The sequence below is a fragment of the Protopterus annectens genome, chromosome 9.part0 (genome assembly GCF_019279795.1).
Source record: "Protopterus annectens isolate FY-2018-M chromosome 9.part0, PAN1.0, whole genome shotgun sequence".
Lineage (NCBI taxonomy): Eukaryota > Metazoa > Chordata > Ceratodontiformes > Protopteridae > Protopterus > Protopterus annectens.
In genome coordinates, this window is record NC_056743.1 from 495,706,665 (window position 1) to 495,727,091 (window position 20,427).

At 40.0% G+C, this 20,427-nt stretch overlaps 1 protein-coding gene across 1 annotated transcript in view; it reads left to right on the plus strand.

The window, feature by feature from the left end:
* The window catches only part of GOT1L1 (glutamic-oxaloacetic transaminase 1 like 1), a 334,074-nt gene extending 319,154 nt beyond the window's left edge, over nt 1-14,920 (plus strand). The window contains exon 9 of the mRNA XM_044083046.1: nt 14,595-14,920. Coding sequence (XP_043938981.1) covers nt 14,595-14,749 — 155 coding nt within the window. The 3' untranslated portion in view covers nt 14,750-14,920. The remainder of the gene's footprint in view (nt 1-14,594) is intronic.
* The last annotated feature ends 5,507 nt before the right edge of the window (nt 14,921-20,427 follow it).

The following is a 20,427-nucleotide window of genomic DNA, read 5'->3' on the forward strand; positions in this document are numbered from 1 at the left end:
AAACATAATTAAAAGGAAAACACCAGCAACTCTTCACAATGTTCTTTTCATGAAGGGGCAGTTTATCCGGCTTTCCAGACTCATTTACAAAGATACAAAAGGAAAAAAGCACCAGTCAAATGTAAATGAGTGGCTTGAGCAAAAAACAATATAATAGACAAAAAGAGCTTAGCCAAACCACCACAGCTGAATAAAGTATTATGCATGACTATTTACTGATGCATAAGAAACACACTTTATTACAGAGCTCCACAAAGTAAGTGCTTTCACGATCTCAATAATCGCTTCATCAGACTACATTCAAACAAAAATGTACTAACTTCTAAATACATTTCAATCAACAATCAATCATACAATAAGAGGATAATTAAATGATTATAAACTCAAATTCTATGGAACAACTTGTTGCCACTCCCACAAAAAACATACTGGACCTGATCATCACCAACATGAGGACTCTATGCTCCAGATCAGAAGTGTATCCCTCACTGGTAAGATCAGACCATAAACTAATCTCACTAGATATTCACATCCCGACCCCAGCCCCTGCCCAGAAAACCACAGTGAAAAACGTCTCTAAAGCAAATTTCACACTCCTCAAAACCGAGGTGGAATCCTTCAAAGCCCCCGTGCCTGTGGAAAATACAGCCCAGACCGCAGAATCCTTTATAAACGCATTCTATGAACACCTTCAGGAATGCATGGATCATGCAATCCCAAATAAAACCAAGACCCAATCCTCCAAAGTTAGGCGTCCTGTCTGGTGGACCCCAGCCATAAACAAACTATACAATAGAAGGAGGAAGCTACTACATGATAGAGCAAAATCCCAAAAAGGGAAGGCATCTCTGATCAGTATTAGCAAAAAACTACGGGCACTCATAAAATCGTCTAAGGCCAGCTTCGAGAGGAAAAATTGCACAGGACACTAAGGATAATCACAAGGCTTTCTTTAGTTATGTTAGGAACCTGGGTGGGAATTCCCAGATATGCTCAGAATTAGTCCAAAATGGCAAAAAATACACCGAACCCACAGACATTTCCCAACATCCTAGCTGACAGGTTCAGCGCAATCTTCTCCCCCCCCTTCTCCACCAAAAGGGCAAATATCTATCCCAGCAGAGTGCTGCCCCCCTGACATCTCAGATGCTCAGGTAAGAGCCGCCCTCTCCAAAGCAAAAAACACAGCATCAATGGGACCAGATGGTGTCCCGGCTGTCCTACATGAACTCCAAGAAGAACTAAACCCAAACATAAAACTACTGTTCAATCTCAGCCTTACTACAGGATATGTACCCAAAGAGTGGCGTACAGCAACAGTGGTCCCTCTCCACAAAGGTGGTGCCTCAACGGATCCTGGAAACTATCACCCCATAAGCTTGACTAGCTTGGTCTGCAAAGCTATGGAAAAGATCATCATGGACCTCATAAATAAAGATACTTGGGACCTACAGACACTGGATCCTACCCAGTTCGGCTTTGTTAAGGGCAGATCCTGCCTCTTAAACCTGGTCGATTTCTTTGAAACAGTCATCAAGGCCATTGATGAGGGGAAGGTGGTCCACACAGCCTACTTGGAACTTGCAAAAGCCTTCGATACAATACCCCACTTGGGCATTATAGATAAGCTCACCAGCTTAAATATAAACCCCTATTTCACTAGATGGGTTGCAAACTGGCTCAAGGACAGAACCCACATGGTTAGAATTGCTGGAGCCATGTCAGACTCCAAAGTAGTTACAAGTGGCATCCCACAAGGCTCAGTCCTGGGACCTCTCTTGTTCGGTATATATTTCTCAGAGGTACAGGCTAACATGGAAGGACTGTGGCTGACCAAGTTCGCAGATGACTGCAAACTGGGCGCCATAACAGACTCTCCAGCCGACACAAGCATCCTACAAAAGGGCCTCATAGAAACAGACAACTGGTGCCAGAGCCATGGCCTCAAGCTAAACACCAAAAAGTGTATAGTCATCCCATTTGGCAAAAACAAAGTGCCCACAAATTACCACATAGGTGGTAATCCATTAAGTATGGAAGAAGTAATTAGGACCTGGGGACCCAAGTTGATAGCAATCTCTCATTTGACAACCACGTGGCCAAAGTTGTTAGAAAAACATTTTATATAGCCCACCTAATCATGAAGGGATTCACATCTAGATCAGGGGAGGTCATCATGCCTCTTTACTCATCCCTCATCAGGCCCATAATTGAGTACAGTTCCCCTTTTGGGATGTACCTTACCAGACACCTGCAGCAACTGGAAGGACCCCAAAAGTACCTCACCAAGAGGATCAAAGGGCTCAAACAGATGCCATATGCTGCCCGGTTAAAGAAACTCCAGCTCTACTCAGTGGCATACCACCTGCTCTGAGGCGATCTGTGCCTGACGTATAAAGCCATGTCCAACCCGGAATTAATGGACATGCTGCATCTCAGAAAATCCAAATCCCATCGAGCTACGCGTTCGAGAGACTTGAACCTCAGCACTGAAATAAATAGGACATGCTGGAGGGACAGATTCATAACCCTGAGGCTCCCTTCACTCTGGAATAAAATCCCAGTCCAGGTTAGGCAGAGTCCCTCACTGACTCTCTTCAAGAGGAATCTTGATGAGTGGATGGGAGATAGTAGGTTTACCCTGGGTATCACTTCTGTGTCACTGTTAGACAGAGGCACAGTGTACTAACCTCGAAAAAGGGCATAGCAAAATTCATTTAAAATGGGTGGCGAAAGCCAAACACACTCTGGCTAGGCTTATAAATGCCCTAGGGCAGATAGCCTAGTATGAACCTATGAACCTATAAACAAGAATATAAACACTCTGTAAAAACTTTATAAGGGCTATAAAAAACTTATAAAAACTACTAAACAAATTAAAAGTGTATGTTAATGTTTAAGCTCCTTACTTTAAGGAAAGACTTAAGCGCAACCACTTCATTAATACTAGGTGATCTATGTGCAGTCAACCTAGGAATCCACCTTTGTTCTGCAACTTCAGTGTGATTCTTAATGTTACCCCCCTCATGCCTTCATGCAAGATCTCCAGGACAAAGAATTTAAAGGAATTTGAGCTACCTTTATCCTCTATGTGTTTAAACAAAGCACTTAGTACCTTTTGGTTAACAATATCTCCGCAATGCTCTTGTATGCGTTCTTTGAGCATACGATTTGTTTTCCCCATGTAATAAGCATTGCAGGATATGCAGAACGCAAAATATACTATATGTCTAGTTCTACAATCAGCATAATGTGCCACTTCTATCTCAAAATGTGGATCTGAATGGGTGTATTTAATACAGGAATGTACATATCTGCAGGCCATACAGTTCCTACACATATATGTACCCTTCCTCTCTGAAGTATTGCCTTGTACATTTTGTCTTTCCCAAAAGCATAGCTGGAGTTTAAGGCTCTTTTTATTCTTAAAGGCAAAATTAGGGGTATCATCCAACAACCCATCATGATCTTCTATAGTTTTCAAAATTTTCCAGTTACATCTAAAAACCTCACAAAAGGTACCAATATCACTACTGTACGTAATTGGAAATCTGAGTTTATTGTAATCTCTATTGCGCTCCTGCACTGTATGACCTATTCTCTCAGAGAAGAACGGTCTACCTCTAGAGGTTCTCTCAGTCATTAGTTCTGATACATATTTATCATACATCTTTTTAGAGTAACCTCTTTGCATAAAGTCATTCACTAAGTTGTCAAGGGCTATCTGAAGTTGAGCCTCGTCATTGTGGAGTCTCATTAACCTAAGGATTTGTCCTTTTACCACAATGTTGCCTACAAATCTGGGATGCATACTGTCTCTGTGTAACAGTGCATTTCTTCTAGTGGGTTTTCTATACATACTTGTCTGAATTCTTAATATTTCAGTTTTCTTATGTTTAACGTCTAGGAAATCTATTTCCTCAGATGATATGTTGCTAGAAAACTTTATTGACTCTGTGACAGCAACCCAGAAACATTTTTTAAATAGGAAACATCTTTATTCATAGGTTCATAGGTTCATACTAGGCTATCTGCCCTAGGGCATTTATAAGCCTAGCCAGAGTGTGTTTGGCTTTCACCACCCATTTTAAATGAATTTTGCTATGCCCTTTTTCGAGGTTAGTATACTGTGCCTCTGTCTAACAGTGACACAGAAGTGATACCCGGGGTAAACCTACAATCTCCCATCCACTCATCAAGATTCCTCTTAAAGAGAGTCAATGAGGGACTCTGCCTAACCTGGTCTGGGATTTTATTCCAGAGTGAAGGGAGCCTCTGGGTTATGAATCTGTTCCTCCAGCAAGTCCTATTTATTTCAGTGCTGAGGTTCAAGTCTCTCGAGCGCGTAGCTCGAAGGGATTTGGATTTTCTGAGGTGCAGCATGTCCATTAATTCGGGGTTGGACATGGCTTTATACGTCAGGCACAGATCGCCTCGAGCAGGTGGTATGCCACTGAGTAGAGCTGGAGTTTCTTTAACCGGGCAGCATATGGCATCTGTTTGAGCCCTTTGATCCTCTTGGTGAGGTACTTTTGGAGTCTTTCCAGTTGCTGCAGGTGTCTGGTAAGGTACACCCCAAAAGGGGCATTGTACTCAATTATGGGCCTGATGAGGGATGAGTAAAGAGGCATGATGACCTCCCCTGATCTAGATGTGAATCCCTTCATGATTAGGTGGGCTATATAAAATGTTTTTCTAATCACTTTGGCCACGTGGTTGTCAAATGTGAGATTGCTATCAACTTGGGTCCCCAGGTCCCTAATTACTTCTTTCGTACTTAATGGATTACCACCTATGTGGTAATTTGTGGGCACTTTGTTTTTGCCAAAGGGATGACTATACACTTTTTGGCGTTTAGCTTGAGGCCATGGCTCTGGCACCAGTTGTCTGTTTCTATGAGGCCCTTTTGTAGGATGCTTGTGTCGGCTGGAGAGTCAATTATGGCGCCCAGTTTGCAGTCATCTGCGAACTTGGTCAGCCACAGTCCTTCCGTGTTAGCCTGTACCTCCGAGAAATATATACCAAACAAGACAGGTCCCAGGACGGAGCCTTGTGGGATGCTACTTGTAACTGGTTTGGAGTCTGACATGGCTCCAGCAATTCTAACCATGTGGGTTCTGTCCTTGAGCCAGTTTGCAACCCATCTAGTGACATAGGGGTTTATATTTAAGCTAGTGAGCTTATCTATAATGCCCAAGTGGGGTATTGTATCGAAGGCTTTTGCAAGGTCCAGGTAGGCTGTGTGGACCACCTTCCCCTCATCAATGGCCTTGGTGATGGTTTCAAAGAAATCGACCAGGTTTAAGAGGCGGGATCTGCCCTTAACAAAGCTGAACTGGGTAGGATCCAGTGTCTGTAGGTCCCCAATATCTTTATTTATGAGGTCCATGATGATCCTTTCTATAGCTTTGCAGACCAAGCTAGTCAGGCTTATGGGGCGATAGTTTCCAGGATCCGTTGAGGCACCACCTTTGTGGAGAGGGACCACTGTTGCTGTACGCCACTCTTTGGGTAAATATCCTGTAGTAAGGCTGAGATTGAACAGTAGTTTTATGTTTGGGTTTAATTCTTATTGGAGTTCATGTAGGACGCAGCCTGGGACACTGTCTGGTCCCATTGATGCTGTGTTTTTTGCTTTGGAGAGGGTGGCTCTTACCTGAGCATCTGAGATGTCAGTGGGGTAGCACTCTGCTGGGATAGATATTTGCCCTTTTGGTGGGGAAGGGGGGGAGAAGTTTGCGCTGAAACTGTCAGCTAGGATGTTGGCAATGTCTGTGGGTTTGGTGTATATTTTGTCATTTTGGACTAATTCTGAGCATATCTGGGAATTCCCACCCAGGTTCCTAACATAACTAAAGAAAGCCTTGTGATTATCCTTAGTGTCCTGTGCAATTTTTCTCTCGAAGCTGGCCTTAGACGATTTTATGAGTGCCCGTAGTTTTTTGCTAATACTGATCAGAGATGCCTTCCCTTTTTGGGATTTTGCTCTATCATGTAATAGCTTCCTCCTTTTATTGTATAGTTTGTTTATGGCTGGGGTCCACCAGACAGGATGCCTAACTTTGGAGGATTGAGTCTTGGTTTTATTTGGGATTGCATGATCCATGCATTCCTGAAGGTGTTCATAGAATGCGTATATAAAGGATTCTGTGGTCTGGGCCGTATTTTCCACAGACCCAGGGGCTTTGAAGGATTCCACCTCAGTTTTGAGGAGTGTGAAATTTGCTTTAGAGAAGTTTTTCACTGTGGTTTTCTGGGCAGGGGCTGGGGTCAGGATGTGAATATCTAGTGAGATTAGTTTATGGTCTGATCTTACCAGTGAGGGATACACTTCTGGTCTGGAGCATAGAGTCCCCATGTTGGTGATGATCAGGTCCAGTATGTTTTCCCCTCTTGTGGGAGTGGCAACAAGTTGTTCCATAGCATTTGAGTTTATAAATTCTATGAACCTTTGCGCTATGGTGTTGGAGCTAGAGTAATGCTCCCAGTCTATGTTAGGGTAGTTGAAGTCGCCCAATATAATGGTGTTTGGAGAGACCTTCATATTTTCCAGTGCTCTCAGGAAGGCCGAGTGGGATTCCTGGGTTTGGGAGGGTGGTCTGTAGCAGGCTATAAACTGGAAGGCAGTTTTACCCACTGTTAGTTGCACATGGATAGTCTCTGATGCTTCGTGCTGTGCCACCAACCTGGAGGTGTGGGTATCTTTGACGAATATTGATACTCCCCCTCCTTTTGTTGTTCGGTCCAAGTTTTGGGGCCAAAAAACATGGTATGAGGTATAACCTGGTAGTGCTGGGGTGCTCTCGGGAGCCTTGAATCAGGTTTCTGTTACTGCACAGATATTGATGTTCTCCATGCTAAGGAGAGTTTTGAGTGTGTGCATCTTGAGGTTTAGACTTCTGGCGTTGAGTAGCATTACTCTTAGTTTCTTATCCCTTGTGATACCTATGGGGGTGGGTTTGTCTTTTGAGCCTTGCCTAAAAAAGGCACTATGAGGGTGGCAAAAGCCTTTGCCAATATCCAAAAGCCCAGGGGTGACAGGTGCAAGCTGTCCCTAACGAAGCATAGTGGCTTGTCGAGCATGACATCCCAGGCAGACAGGCATTGGATCCCCTTTGAATGACACCAATACTTAAGCCAATTGTTGAAATTGATCATCTTGTCTTCATATTGTGGCATCATTCTTGGTGAGGGTAAGATGCTACTCAAGGTCAGGGTCATACCGGCTTGGGCTACATGCTCAGATAGCTCCTCTATGTCTCTTTTCATGTAGTCCAGGGAGGTACATCTCAGGTCATTCACACCAGCATGGACAATGACTGAGTCATATTTGTACTTGCCTTGGAGTGACCTGAGTGCTTGTGTTATGTGGCGGATCCTAGCGCCTGACAGGCAGCTCACCGTGACCTTCTCCTTGTTCAGCCTGGTGAGCGGGACGTCAGTGTGCCTGACGATAGAGTCACCTATTACAAGTGTATCAGGTGTGTTGTTTAGCCTTAAGGGCTGTGACTGTTCGGCACACTGGCTTTGTGAGCTATGTGTTGCACGTGTTTTGTTTTGGGGTAGTGGTTGCTTGGGTGTCTGCTTTGGAAGTCTCTGCTGCTTAGGCAGATTTTTATTTAGAGCCTCCGAGTATGTTTTTGTGTGTTTATGTGTTTGGTTTGCTGTCGTGGTAGGTCTATGTGAGACTGGAATTGTAGTGAGTGTGGTTTCCTTCTCCTCCTGACTGGTTACGCCAGTACTGAGTTGAGAGAGCTTAGCCTCCACTTTGGCTATATGGTTGCATCTCTCACATGTGTTGGAATTTGTTGGGAGGAGGAGAGGGTTGTCTGTGTACATGAAGCAGTTGTAACATTGCCTCAAGATTCCCAGATTCACCAGCTGGACCAGAGAGGAGATTGACAACTGATCTTTGGACATGTTAGAATAGTATTAGGAATTCCTTTATAATTGAAAAAAGGGCCAATGGGGAACAAAGTACTCAAGGGGAGTTTGTGAGGGTGTAGTGCTTTTAATTTTTTAGTGCTGACTTATATAATTGCTTTAGTGAGCAAGTGCCAGGCTTTAGAGTGGGAATAGGGTGTTTATTATGAGCACTAGATCAGTTCTAAGGGAAAAAGTGAAGAGCAGACTTTGTGGAGCCGAGAATGGTTTAAACCCAATTAAGCAGCGCTGCCCAATACTGCGCTATGTGCAAAATCGCGCAAAGCCGCGCTAAAGCGGGTTTTATACAGGGGGACTTGAAAGAGCTAGAAATTGGCCCAAAACGGCCAATAGACTACCAGATTCTTGTGCTGGTAACACTCCTCCAGGGATAGATAGGCTGCTCCAAGCTCCCCACTGCCACTGGTGAACAAAGAAGCCTCCCTTTATCGAAGAAAGGAAATGGGCAACACAGGAACTTTCCAAAAGTCCAGAATACATCAAAGCCTGTATTTGGACTACTCTAGGTCAGGAAAGACGGGAAACAAGGATAATTTATTTATTTATTTTTCCTTTTTGCAACAAACAGCAGGAAAGTGCAATAAATATGTTACACAGGCTAACGCACATGAGTGTGTAGCCTCAACAGGTAAATGCAACAAACAGGGCAAACTTTAAAAGTGCAGGTGCAAAAACAACTTTAAACAGTTTAAAACAGTTCAAAAAGCAGAAATACTTACAGTTTAGCTAGATCGGACAGTTGCCCAGGTAGTAGAAGGAAAAAAACACTTTTATCAGGTTAGCAGTCACTCTTTTAGCCTCTCTGCTGCTAGCACCACTCTGCAGGACCACAAGGAGCTTGGCTGAGTAATAACAAGCGCAAAAACCGGGCCAATGCGGGTTTTATACAGGGGGACTTGAATGAGCTAGAAATTGGCCCAAAACGGCCAATAGACTACCAGATTCTTGTGCTGGGAACACTCCTCCAGGGATAGATAGGCTGCTGCAAGCTCCCCACTGCCACTGGTGAACAAAGAAGCCTCCCTTTATCCAAGAAAGGAAATGGGCAACACAGGAACTTTCCAAAAGTCCAGAATACAGCAAAGCCTGTATTTGAACTACTCTAGGTCAGGAAAGATGGGAAACAAGGATAATTTTTTTTTTCTTTTTTACAACAAACAGCAGGAAAGTGCAATAAATATGTAACACAGGCTAGTGCACTTGAGTGTGTAGCCTCAACAGGTAAATGCAACATACAGGGCAAACTTTAAAAGTGCAGGTGCAAAAACAACTTTAAACAGTTTAAAACAGTTCAAGAAGCAGAAATACTTGCAGTTTAGCTAGATCGGACAGTTGCCCAGGTAGTAGCAGGAAAAAAACACTTTTATCAGGTTAGCAGTTGCTCATTTAGCCTCTCTGCTGCTAGCACCACTCTGCAGGACCACAAGGAGCTTGGCTGAGTAGTAACAAGTGCAAAAACCGCGCCAAAGCGGGTTTTATACAGGGGGACTTGAAAGAGCTAGACACTGGCCCAAAACGGCCAATAGACTACCAGATTCTTGTGCTGGGAACACTCCTCCAGGGATAGATAGGCTGCTCTAAGCTCCCCACTGCCACTGGTGAACAAAGAAGCCTCCCTTTATCCAAGAAAGGAAATGGGCAACACAGGAACTTTCCAAAAGTCCAGAATACAGCAAAGCCTGTATTTGGACTACTCTAGGTCAGGAAAGACGGGAAACAAGGCTAATTTATTTATTTATTTATTTATTTTTCCTTTTTGCAACAAACAGCAGGAAAGTGCAATAAATATGTTACACAGGCTAACGCACTTGAGTGTGTAGTCTCAACAGGTAAATGCAACAAACAGGGCAAACTTTAAAAGTGCAGGTGCAAAAATAACTTTACACAGTTTAAAACAGTTCAAGAAGCAGAGATACTTGCAGTTTAGCTAGATCGGACAGTCGCTCCGGTAGTAGCAGGAAAAAAACACTTTTATCAGGTTAGCAGTCACTCTTTTAGCATCTCTGCTGCTAGCACCACTCTGCAGGACCACGAGGAACTTGGCTGAGTAGTAACAAGCGCAAAAACCGCGCCAAAGCTCTAGGTTAGGAAAGATGGGAAACAAGGATAATTATTTTGTTTTTTGTTTTTCTTTTTAGCAACAAACAGCAGAAAAATGCAATAAATATGTAACACAGACTAGCGCACTTGAGTGTGCAGCCTCAACAGGTAAATGCAACAAACAGGAAAAACTTTAAATTACAAGCGCAAAAGCGCACTAAAGCTGGCTTTAAAGCAGGGGGTTAGAAAGAGATAGGAAATGGCCCAAAACAGCCAATAAGCTACAGGTCACTGGGCTGGAACCACTCCTCAAGGGACAGATAGGCTGCTCAGAGCTCCCCACTCTCACTGGTGAACAAAGAAGCTTCTTCCTATCCAAATAAGGATATGGGCAACACAGGAACTATGACACAGCCCAGAGATCAGCGAAACCTGAAGATTGGACTATTCTAGTTCAGTAAAGGTGGGAAACAAGGATTTTTTTTTTTTTGTTTACAAAGTAGCAGAAATTAGGTACAGAAACACAGTAAATGCTTTAATTCGGCTAGCGCACTTGAGTGTGTAGCCTACCAGTAAAACTAAGCAAAAACAAACTTTAAGAGTGCAAAAAACTCAGAAATACAGGCAGGAATCCAATAAAGCAACTTTGCAGAGCTTATTTAGTTAAAGAAACAGAGAAGTCTATATATATATATATATATATATATATATATATATATATATATATACAGAAAAGCAGCTAAAACACACAAACACTTCAGATGCAGTGCAACCTAGAGCACTTCAATTGTAGCAATATTAAGGCAATTACAGTTATAATGAATGCTCTGAAATATACTCTATATTTCCAAAATGTTTAAGAAGCACAGTCAGAACACAAGGAGGTCCAGGCAAAAAAAAAAAAAAAAAAAGTTTTTTTTTTTTTGAAAGGGAAAAAGGAGAAACAGCAGGCCTTATCAAATGTTCTCTCTGTACTAGGTAGAATGAGCTAATGACACTAGACTGGGAGGAGTGTCACAGATCAAATTTACAGTTAAAGAAAGGCTTCAGCTAGAAACAATAGCCTACAGACAGTAGCACTAGAGAAAGCCACAAATGAAAGTTTTTAAACAGATAAAGATTTGTAAAGATACAGAATGCTTTTAACTGCAGACAAATCAGTTAATTGTACTGATTACTTAATAGCAATAAAATACACTTGAAGACTTAAAAGCAGACAATAAAAGTGCTATATATTAATTGTTAAAAACAATAATCTGTATAAATAATCGAAAAAAAACAGGATACTTATATATCTCAGCTAACAGCTGCGGTCAACAACTCTTATCCACTCTGCTCAGTGTGTATAGACAGAAACCCTATCAAAGTTAGGGCTTAAATACCAGAAGACCAACTTTTTTTTTTACAAGAACACAAAAGAACCAGCCCCCACTCAGCAGACTATTAACACAATCTAGCCAAGTAAAAGAAAGGCTTCAGCTAGAAACAATAGCCTACAGACAGTAACACTAGAGAAAGCCACAAATGAAAGTTTTTAAACAGATAAAGATTTGTAAAGATACAGAATGCTTTTAACTGCAGACAAATCAGTTACTTGTGCAGATTAGTTAATAGCAATAAAATATACACGAAGACTAAAAAGCAGACAATAAAAGTGCTATATATTAATTGTTAAAAACAATAATCTGTATAAATAATCGAAAAAAAACCAGGATACTTATATATCTCAGCTAACAGCTGCGGTCAACAACTCTTATCCACTCTGTTCAGTGTGTATAGACAGAAACCCTATCAAAGTTAGGGCTTAAATACCAGAAGACCAACTTTTTTTTTACAAGAACACAAAAGAACCAGCCCCACTCAGCAGACTATTAACCTTTTGCATAGGCAGTCATACATTTATAGAAATGAAAACAAACCGTATTGACATATTTTCATTTGCAAACATTATACACTACTTACAATCTTCTATACAGTCATTGTCAGTCAAATAATACATAGCTCATTCGATTCCTGCCTTCCCTTAAACCTCACTCCTGCTCCGAAACATTATTCTGCATGTATTGTTCCCTCAATTCCCATATTTACTAGGCTATTTTCTTCTACCCTTTTCTAAAGATCACACTTCTAGTTATTTTATTTCTATTACTATATTCACTACTTCTAGTCCAGTTGGAGTAGTCTTTGATTTCCATTTTCTAGTAATTGCTTTCTGGCAGCCACCAAAATTAAACTCAGCAGGGCCTTCCTATGTCTAGGCAATTCCCATTTTGTATCACAGCTCAGAAAAAAAAATTTCTTAGTTAACAGCAGTTTGCTCACCCAGTATTTCTAACAGAGTAGCCTGCAGGGTATTTTTAAAGTCTGCAGACTCATTACACTCCCCAAAAAATATGTTCCCAGTTACCTCTTTCTTCCCCATCACACCTGCAACATTTGCAGTCTACCTGAGGAAAAATTCTTTGGAGTCTGTTTGGGGTACAAAACTACCTATGCAGATACTTCCAAGCAAAGATTCTAAATCTTCTAGACTTTGTTGCATATTTGGGAGACATACATATATTCTCTCGTTGTTTCCTTGTGAGTTGCTTATCCAGTCTCTCTTCCCAACCTTTCTAACCTCCTCTTATTGATTCCCATAGCTATCATTCAATATTTTCTATGCCCTACTAATTATCTCTTTTTAACAGCAGCTTTTGTTCTAGATTATACTAAAAATTCTACCAGTGCTGGACTTTCACTTATGATTCCCTTATTCCTTTCTCTTTGCCTGTACTCTGATATCAATCTTTGATAGGGAAAACAATCTCTAGCCTGCAGTCCAAATGAATTCTTGGTGTCTTCCCATTCTTTTACACTTCCCTCTCTAAATATTTGCTCCCAATACCATGGTTCCTTTGACAGTTTTCTCCAGTAAATTCCAGCCCCCTCTTGCATATTTTCTGTACCCATAGTTGCAAGCAATGCCACATCTTTTTGATCAAAACTTGATAATATTAGATTAAAAAAGAAAAACCACAATTAAAGCTAAAAGCAGAGTGCTCACTATTTTAATACCATACTAAGTGCTGTTGCGCTACACTAATGTGATAAGGCCATAAGCGCAGTATAACAAAATGGAGAACTGGCAAGGAAAGTTTCAATGAAAGATGACTATTACTCCATTCATGTAGCTCCATTTTGAAGACAAATGAGCTAAGTTTCCTCTTATCACATACAGAAAAAAAGAGTAATAGTAGAATGTAGTATCAGAACACAAACTCCAGCAATCTTCCAAAGCAACATTTCATTTCTTAAACTGGGCATTCTGTTTTGCAACTGTGACTACAACTTAAATCAGTAACACAATATAGGCACATTTTACATTTACAAAGACAAGGACTTTCACTACTTTCCCACTCTGGAGGCAGCACATAGTAGCAGACAATGCTTACAAATTGTTACAAACCATAACAATCAACCTTCTCACAGCTGTTTTGGGATATCAGCTGATATGTTTCACTATGGAGGCTTTAACTACCCCAAAATGGCTGCCTGATACAAAAATAATGATAGTCACAGTGATGCAGTATTATGGTAAATGCATTGATAATTAATGACTAGATAGAAAGGATGTAGGATGCACCCAAAAATTGTAATCTACTCATGAAGCTGAAGTGTAGGTGGATACAGCTTGCCACAACAGGATAAATCTTAGCTCATCCCTGATCAATAAACATACAACAGTTTTTGGCGTGCACTGAATTTACTAAACACAGTGAGTTACAAGTCAGTGAACCCCTTTCATGAAGTCACACTTGCTGAACTTTATCTAGGACCTGGAGTTAATATGTAATAAATGATGTGTGGGGTGAAGCCCCCAACAATATTGTATACTACTTACTATAGTGTTACATTGTTTGATAAATCATATAAAGCGAGTTTTACAATTTGTTTTAAAGAAAAAAATAAAGAATCCATTCTTATCAGGAGGCATATATATCAATAGAAAAAAACAAACAAACAACAGGACAAAGCATTGTGTATGTCTTTAAGCATCAGGAAAATAGAAAGGGAGGGAGGAAACTAGTACCTCTGATCATCTATTTTCCAATCTATTTTTCCAAGTAAGTGTCATGTTAGGTTCAAGACCACCATGACAGTTAATGAGAACTGAATGAGTTGCTTTAATACAGTTTTTTTAAGCTGTATGACAAATGAAGCTATGCAAATATTTACAAACATAACACAGATACAACTAAAAATGGGTATCTTGATATTGGCTCAGTTCTTTTACATTGAGTAAGACAAACTGATTCTTGCCTGGTATCTACCAGGAAAACAGAGTAACTTAATACACAGATGTTTATTGCATGAACAGTTCACATTTCTTGTAGTCAGTCTTCAACAATACATTTTATATACTGCACACGAAACAGCAAACTATAGAGAAATAATGCACTGTTTTACGATGCAATAAGTTGCATTTTGAAGGTATTAAGAATAAACTTAACCTTGACTATAATTATACTGTAAAACTGTGCTGGAACCCACTTCTACAATACAGAATTTTTAATTTTGAGGAGGCATGTTATTTAATACCTAAAAGCTATCTTTTTTTATTCCAACAGCTGCCAGGATCAACTATCTGATTAAGAAAAAGCATGTCTATTTGATGGAAAATGGACAAATCAATATTTGCAAAGTGAACAGTAAGAACCTGAAATATGTTACAGAAGCTATCCATGAAGCAGTGACCACTGACCTACAAGACTGTTCACAGTAACAAACTGATCATCATCGTTTTTAATACAAGCATCTAATTAAAACAGACTGACACCCTTCAGTGAATGTCATTATTAAATAATGATTTTTTTTATTTTTTACAAATAAAATGTGGCATCTAGATTCAGTTAAGTGAACAAATGAATCCAAGTAAGCCAGCAAAACCACTCCTGAAAAACAAATCCAAGTGTAAGAAAACAGAAGATGATATCACGGCAAAACGTATTTATTAAAATTCCAACGTATTAAAAATAAGAGATGAGTGCACTGTGAGAATGAAGTATTTCATTTAAGACAAACCAACAGGAACAAAAGCTTTCATAACATGGAGAGAAATGAAAGTGAAGCACAACAAAATTTGATGCACAATCAACTGATCACAATTAGACCTGCAGACAAAGGACGAGCAATTGTCGTGATGGATAGCTCCTAGTATGAACAGAAAATGCATGAAATGTTAAATGATGTCAAAGTATATAAACCCATAAATGGGTATGAATTAGATAAACACATAAAGGAAGTAAATCAGAGTATATATGATCTTATGTTAACACATCTAATTACTCTAGATCTATATGAATATTTTTTGGTGAAAGAAGCTACAGTTCCACTAATAAGGGGTCTTCCAAAAAATTCATAAACAGATGAAAAATTCTACTATGTGTCTGATTGTTTCTGGAGCAGGATGGATCACAGAACCCCTTTCTATATATACTGAACAACAACGGAAGAGAGCACTGATGAAAGCAACAGCAGTCCTCGCGGATACGGAAGACTTTCTGACGACCCTTTCTGGATATTGTCAACATAACAACTCCTTAGATGGAATACGATTGGTAACAATGGATGTAAAGAGTTTATTTACAGTCATACCGAATGATTACGGTATTGAGTCAATCAGAAGGCTTCTGCTTATGACCACTGATTACACTACAGCTGAAGTTATGTGAATATGCTCACTGTTGGACTTTATACTGGAGAACGATGTGCTCACATTTGGTAATCAGTACTATATACAGAAATGGGGGGTAGCCATGGGCACCTCACATGCCAATTCATATTCAAATATAGTGATGGCACAATGGGAGCTGGATTTTGTGTTTCCCCCTGACAACAGATGGAGGAATAGACTTAAGTACTACAAACAGTTTGCAGATGACATCTACTGGTTATGGGATGGTGAAGTGAATGAATTGGAACAGTTTGTGGACTTTCTCAAAACCACCACTGAATTCCTGGACTTTTGAAGTTCATAACTCAAACACTCACATTTATTTTCTGTATGTCACTATAATAAAGAATTGAGACGGTAATATACAGACCCAAACCTTTAGAAAAGGATGCTGGAAGAACAGTACACTACATCGTAATAGTATGCATCTGTGCCATGTATTTCCACAGGTGGCTAAAAATAGATATCTTCAACAGTCCAGATTGACTACCACGAACAGCGTTTATGAAGGAAGTCTTGTGGAAACTAAAGAACTGGTACAGAGAGGGTATAAAGCCAGAGAAATTGATAGTACTATAGAAAGTATACAAGGGCTAAGAGATAGCAAAGGGAAACCATATTTCCATAGAGTTAATACATATGCCAGTGATAGCAGTAGCAAAGAAAAAAGAACAGAACCGCATACTATTCGATGCACGTTGACTTGTAGTAAAGATGCCAAGCAAATATCTGATGTGATCAGGAGAAATTGAATATTGACATCTGATGAATCTATACAACATATAGTAGGAGATCCACCAAGGTTCTGTTATAAAAATAGAAAGAACTTGAAACAATTATTATGTGGAGATAAGGTGATAATGAACCATACATGTTCGCAGAGACATGGCACCTTTAAATATGGGCAGCACATGGCATGCCAGTATTTGTTAACAGGCCAGAATTTTCAACATCCAGTCACAGGAAAGCTATATAAAACCCCAGCGTTTGTGAATTGCACATCAAAGAACATTATATATGTCACCAAGTTTATGAAATGTACATATTTTTATGTTGGCAAAACGAACTGCCCTTCAGGGTCAGGATACAGGCACATATAAGGGATATTAAACAAAGTTTTTACTAATGCCCTGTACAAACATATCAGCATGAACACAGATCATATTTTTCGCTTTATGGCTCTACAAGTAATAGATCCCAGTATGAGGAGAGGGGATCTTAAAGGTCTAACTGAACTTGAAGAAACCAAATGGATTGCTGACCTGAGGACAGATAAAGCACCAGGACTTAATGAAGTGTTATCGTCTCACAGTAAGACGTTGTCCTGTTCAATTCTCAGCTAGAGCGTCTTCTGTGTGGAGACATGCGTGAATGGGCCTACCTTCATTGAAGGTTGTGCGTCAGGGCCGGCAACTCAGCACGTAAAAATCTACTGCCAATCATTAGCGGACTGGAGTTCTGCTGTGGCGACCCCTAACCGGGAAAACTGAAAGACACAACAACTTAATGAAGTGTTACCTATGAAACCTATTCTGAGAAGGCGTCAGCATAGATTTTGACACTGATTGGGCATGCCTCTCTTTTTGCCTATGTGATTAACAGAAGTGAAATCTGCATAGGAAATTATGTCAGTGATGATGTAACTTCCCTAGGAAATGATGTTAGTGATGATGCATTTTAAATTTTATTGGATGATTTTAGTATTTAACTGAGCATTAGATTTGTAAATGCAGATCTGAAGGTGGCGAAAAGCCACAAGTGCTCATTTCTTGTTTTTAGTACGTTGGAATTTTAATAAAAATGTTTTGCCGTGGCATCATCTTCTGTTATCTTACACCTAGATTCAGTTAAGAATGTCTGTTTTTCCAGAAACTGCTAATATTTTATGGATTTTAAGAAGCATAACTTGAATGTGAAAAAAAAGACACATTTTACAAAGCAGCCTTATTTACAAATATTGCGAACTTCCAGTACAAGCACATGCATTTTTACACAGCGCTTAAACTAGAACTATTTAGGAAATGAAAGGAGAATACCTACATTTGTGGGATATTGTCCTGTTACCCTTTGAAGATAATATTTAGTGGTATGTGGATCAAAGAATGAAATGAGATCCACATAACAATGTACAGAGATGTGTTCATCTTATCATTTCAGGTGATACATTTGTGGCAAAATAAAATAAACTTCTGTTTCTTCTTATTGAATTTGATTCTATTACTCAAATATAGAATGTCTGTATATTCAGAAAAGGTTGTTTTATGGTTCTAGTTTCTGTGAAAAAAACATGCACTTGCTGATGTGTATATGTTGTTTTTAGTATAAACTACCTTCTCATGTCCTTTCTCCTCTTCTGTCACTTACCTCCCCAGTTTGGATACATTATGGAAGCATTTTGCTTTTTTTTTCTTTATACTTCTCCCCTCTGCATCAAGTTAGCCCCCCCTCCACCCCCAGAAGCCCAGTCATTGTCCAGTGGTGGGGACCACCAGATCCACCAATGGAAGTGCCATCCTGAAGGGCCATTTGTACAGGCAGATATCAGGAGGCTTGTAACCTTCCTGGCATCTTAGCAATTACCGCATTATTTGTAACCTACCCACAACCCCTGGTGGTGATGTGAACACCTGTGTCACTGAAAGGACCACCTATACCTCAGCATTCCAACATGCATGCAGCCACCTCATATGCCAACAAAGGATACCATCACTGGCTTGTGCAGCCACACCCATGCTGCCTTGCATTAATATGCACCTCCACTCCACAGCTAAGGCTCCATCATCAGAGCAGTGCCATGAATGACCATTCCTCATCTTTTTTCCTCATGACGGACAGTCCCATCCTCCCTGAATCCACTGCCAAGCACCTGAAATACTCTATGCTACCGGCACTGACTCATTATGGAAGTTAAGGTTCCGTTCTAACTGCTAGTGTTACCCATAATAATCTGATAACACATATCAGCTGTAGGCACAGACCTGACAGATCTGTTGATGCAAGATCTCCTGTTCCTTCACATCCAATAATGGTACTGCACCACGAAAGCTAAATATTTTTAGCAAGTTTAGTTCTAGAAATAAAAGAAACAGTCTTTCACCAAACACTATATTCTCTACAAGTTAATATTTGTTCTACCCTGCTATATAAAATGGGAACAAGTATTTTAAATACATAGACTGCCATGGATGTTGTATTTATCTTTATTGTAAGCTTGCTAAAGTTAAATAAATGGACTATTGTCTAAAACATGAGCTGAACGGAGGCATTATCTTGATCATTCTTGGGTCAACAACTAATCCAGGGAACATCTTGGCCCTTTCCAATAAAACAATATATATTCCATGTGATGGATTATTCATCCATAACCGTACATAGCCCAGATTAATGTGCATTAGGTATAATTCTGAGCACCTTTTACAGCGGTCTGAAAAATAATGAATATTTTGTATATCTGTATTCACTCACACTCTGCATTTGGCAGATTATTCAGTGTACAAGCTACATTTAAATAATATTCATTTAATTTGATTTACAAACTGTGTATTTAAATAAGGAAAACATAATGTTCAGCACAAAATGAACAGCGCTGAGTTTTTGTTTTGGACTGTGTCACTATGTTTCTAGGAGATGCAGCGGAAAGATTTCTCCTTGCTGACCTGAAAGTAAAGAAAGTAGCACTTTATGGTGTGTACCGCCAATTTCCATCCTGGTTCTTAACTTATCTGTATGTCAGCACAGTGCTTAGCAGCTCAGCTCTTGTGTCTGTAGTTTGATTCTTATCCGGGGTGCTTTCTGTGTACATTCTGCTCTGTCCTCCCTGCATCTCTCCTGGGTGCTGACATTCCCTCTCACATCCCAAAGACATACTAGAGGTGAACTGCTGAACCTTCAAATATCCTCTAGTTGCGCATGCTGTGTAACACTCAAGTGACAGAGTGTGCACATCTTGCATTGGGTTGTCACTTCATTCAAGATTAGTTCCTCTGCCTTGTGCTCACTGGAAGTTTTGTTTAAAGAGAGAGAGGTTATCCCCCTAAGTTAGTAAATGAATGCAAGCAGGAAGTCACCTTGAAAATGTTGGATAGGACGGATGAAGTTGATTCTGTTGGGAATATTCCTTTATTCCATACAATGAAAAGTGATAAGTTCACTGATAAATTGAGCTACGTCACCAAATATACAAGTGATGTTGTCAACCTCAATAAAATTATCAGTAGAAATTGGAATGTTTTGATTATGGATCCGTTCACCAGGATAATTGTGGGTGATTATCCCAGGTTTAGCTGTAAGACCTGTCATAACTTGAAATAATTATTATTATTATGTTTAGAACAGATTCCCTCATTAAAGAATAGTCTTAGTGACCTGCAGGGAACCCTCCCATGTGGACATTGTCATATGTGCCCATACATATCTAAAAATGTCTGTTTTTCACATCCTGAAGGATTTTTTATTTTTGTACCAAGATTCCATAGTGATTGCAATAGTATAAATCTAATCTATTTAGCAACATGTGATTTCTGTGAAGTCTTCTATGTAGGTCTTACGAAGAGGAGACTTCGTGACAGGATTTACAATCACTGCTACGATATTAAGAAAGGACATGAAAGTAACGCTTTAGCTAAATATATAGTTGAACACAACACACACAGGTTTAGTTTTATGGTTCTGGAGGTGTTGGCCATTAATAATAGGGAGGGAGATAATATGAACCAGTTGGCCGTTAG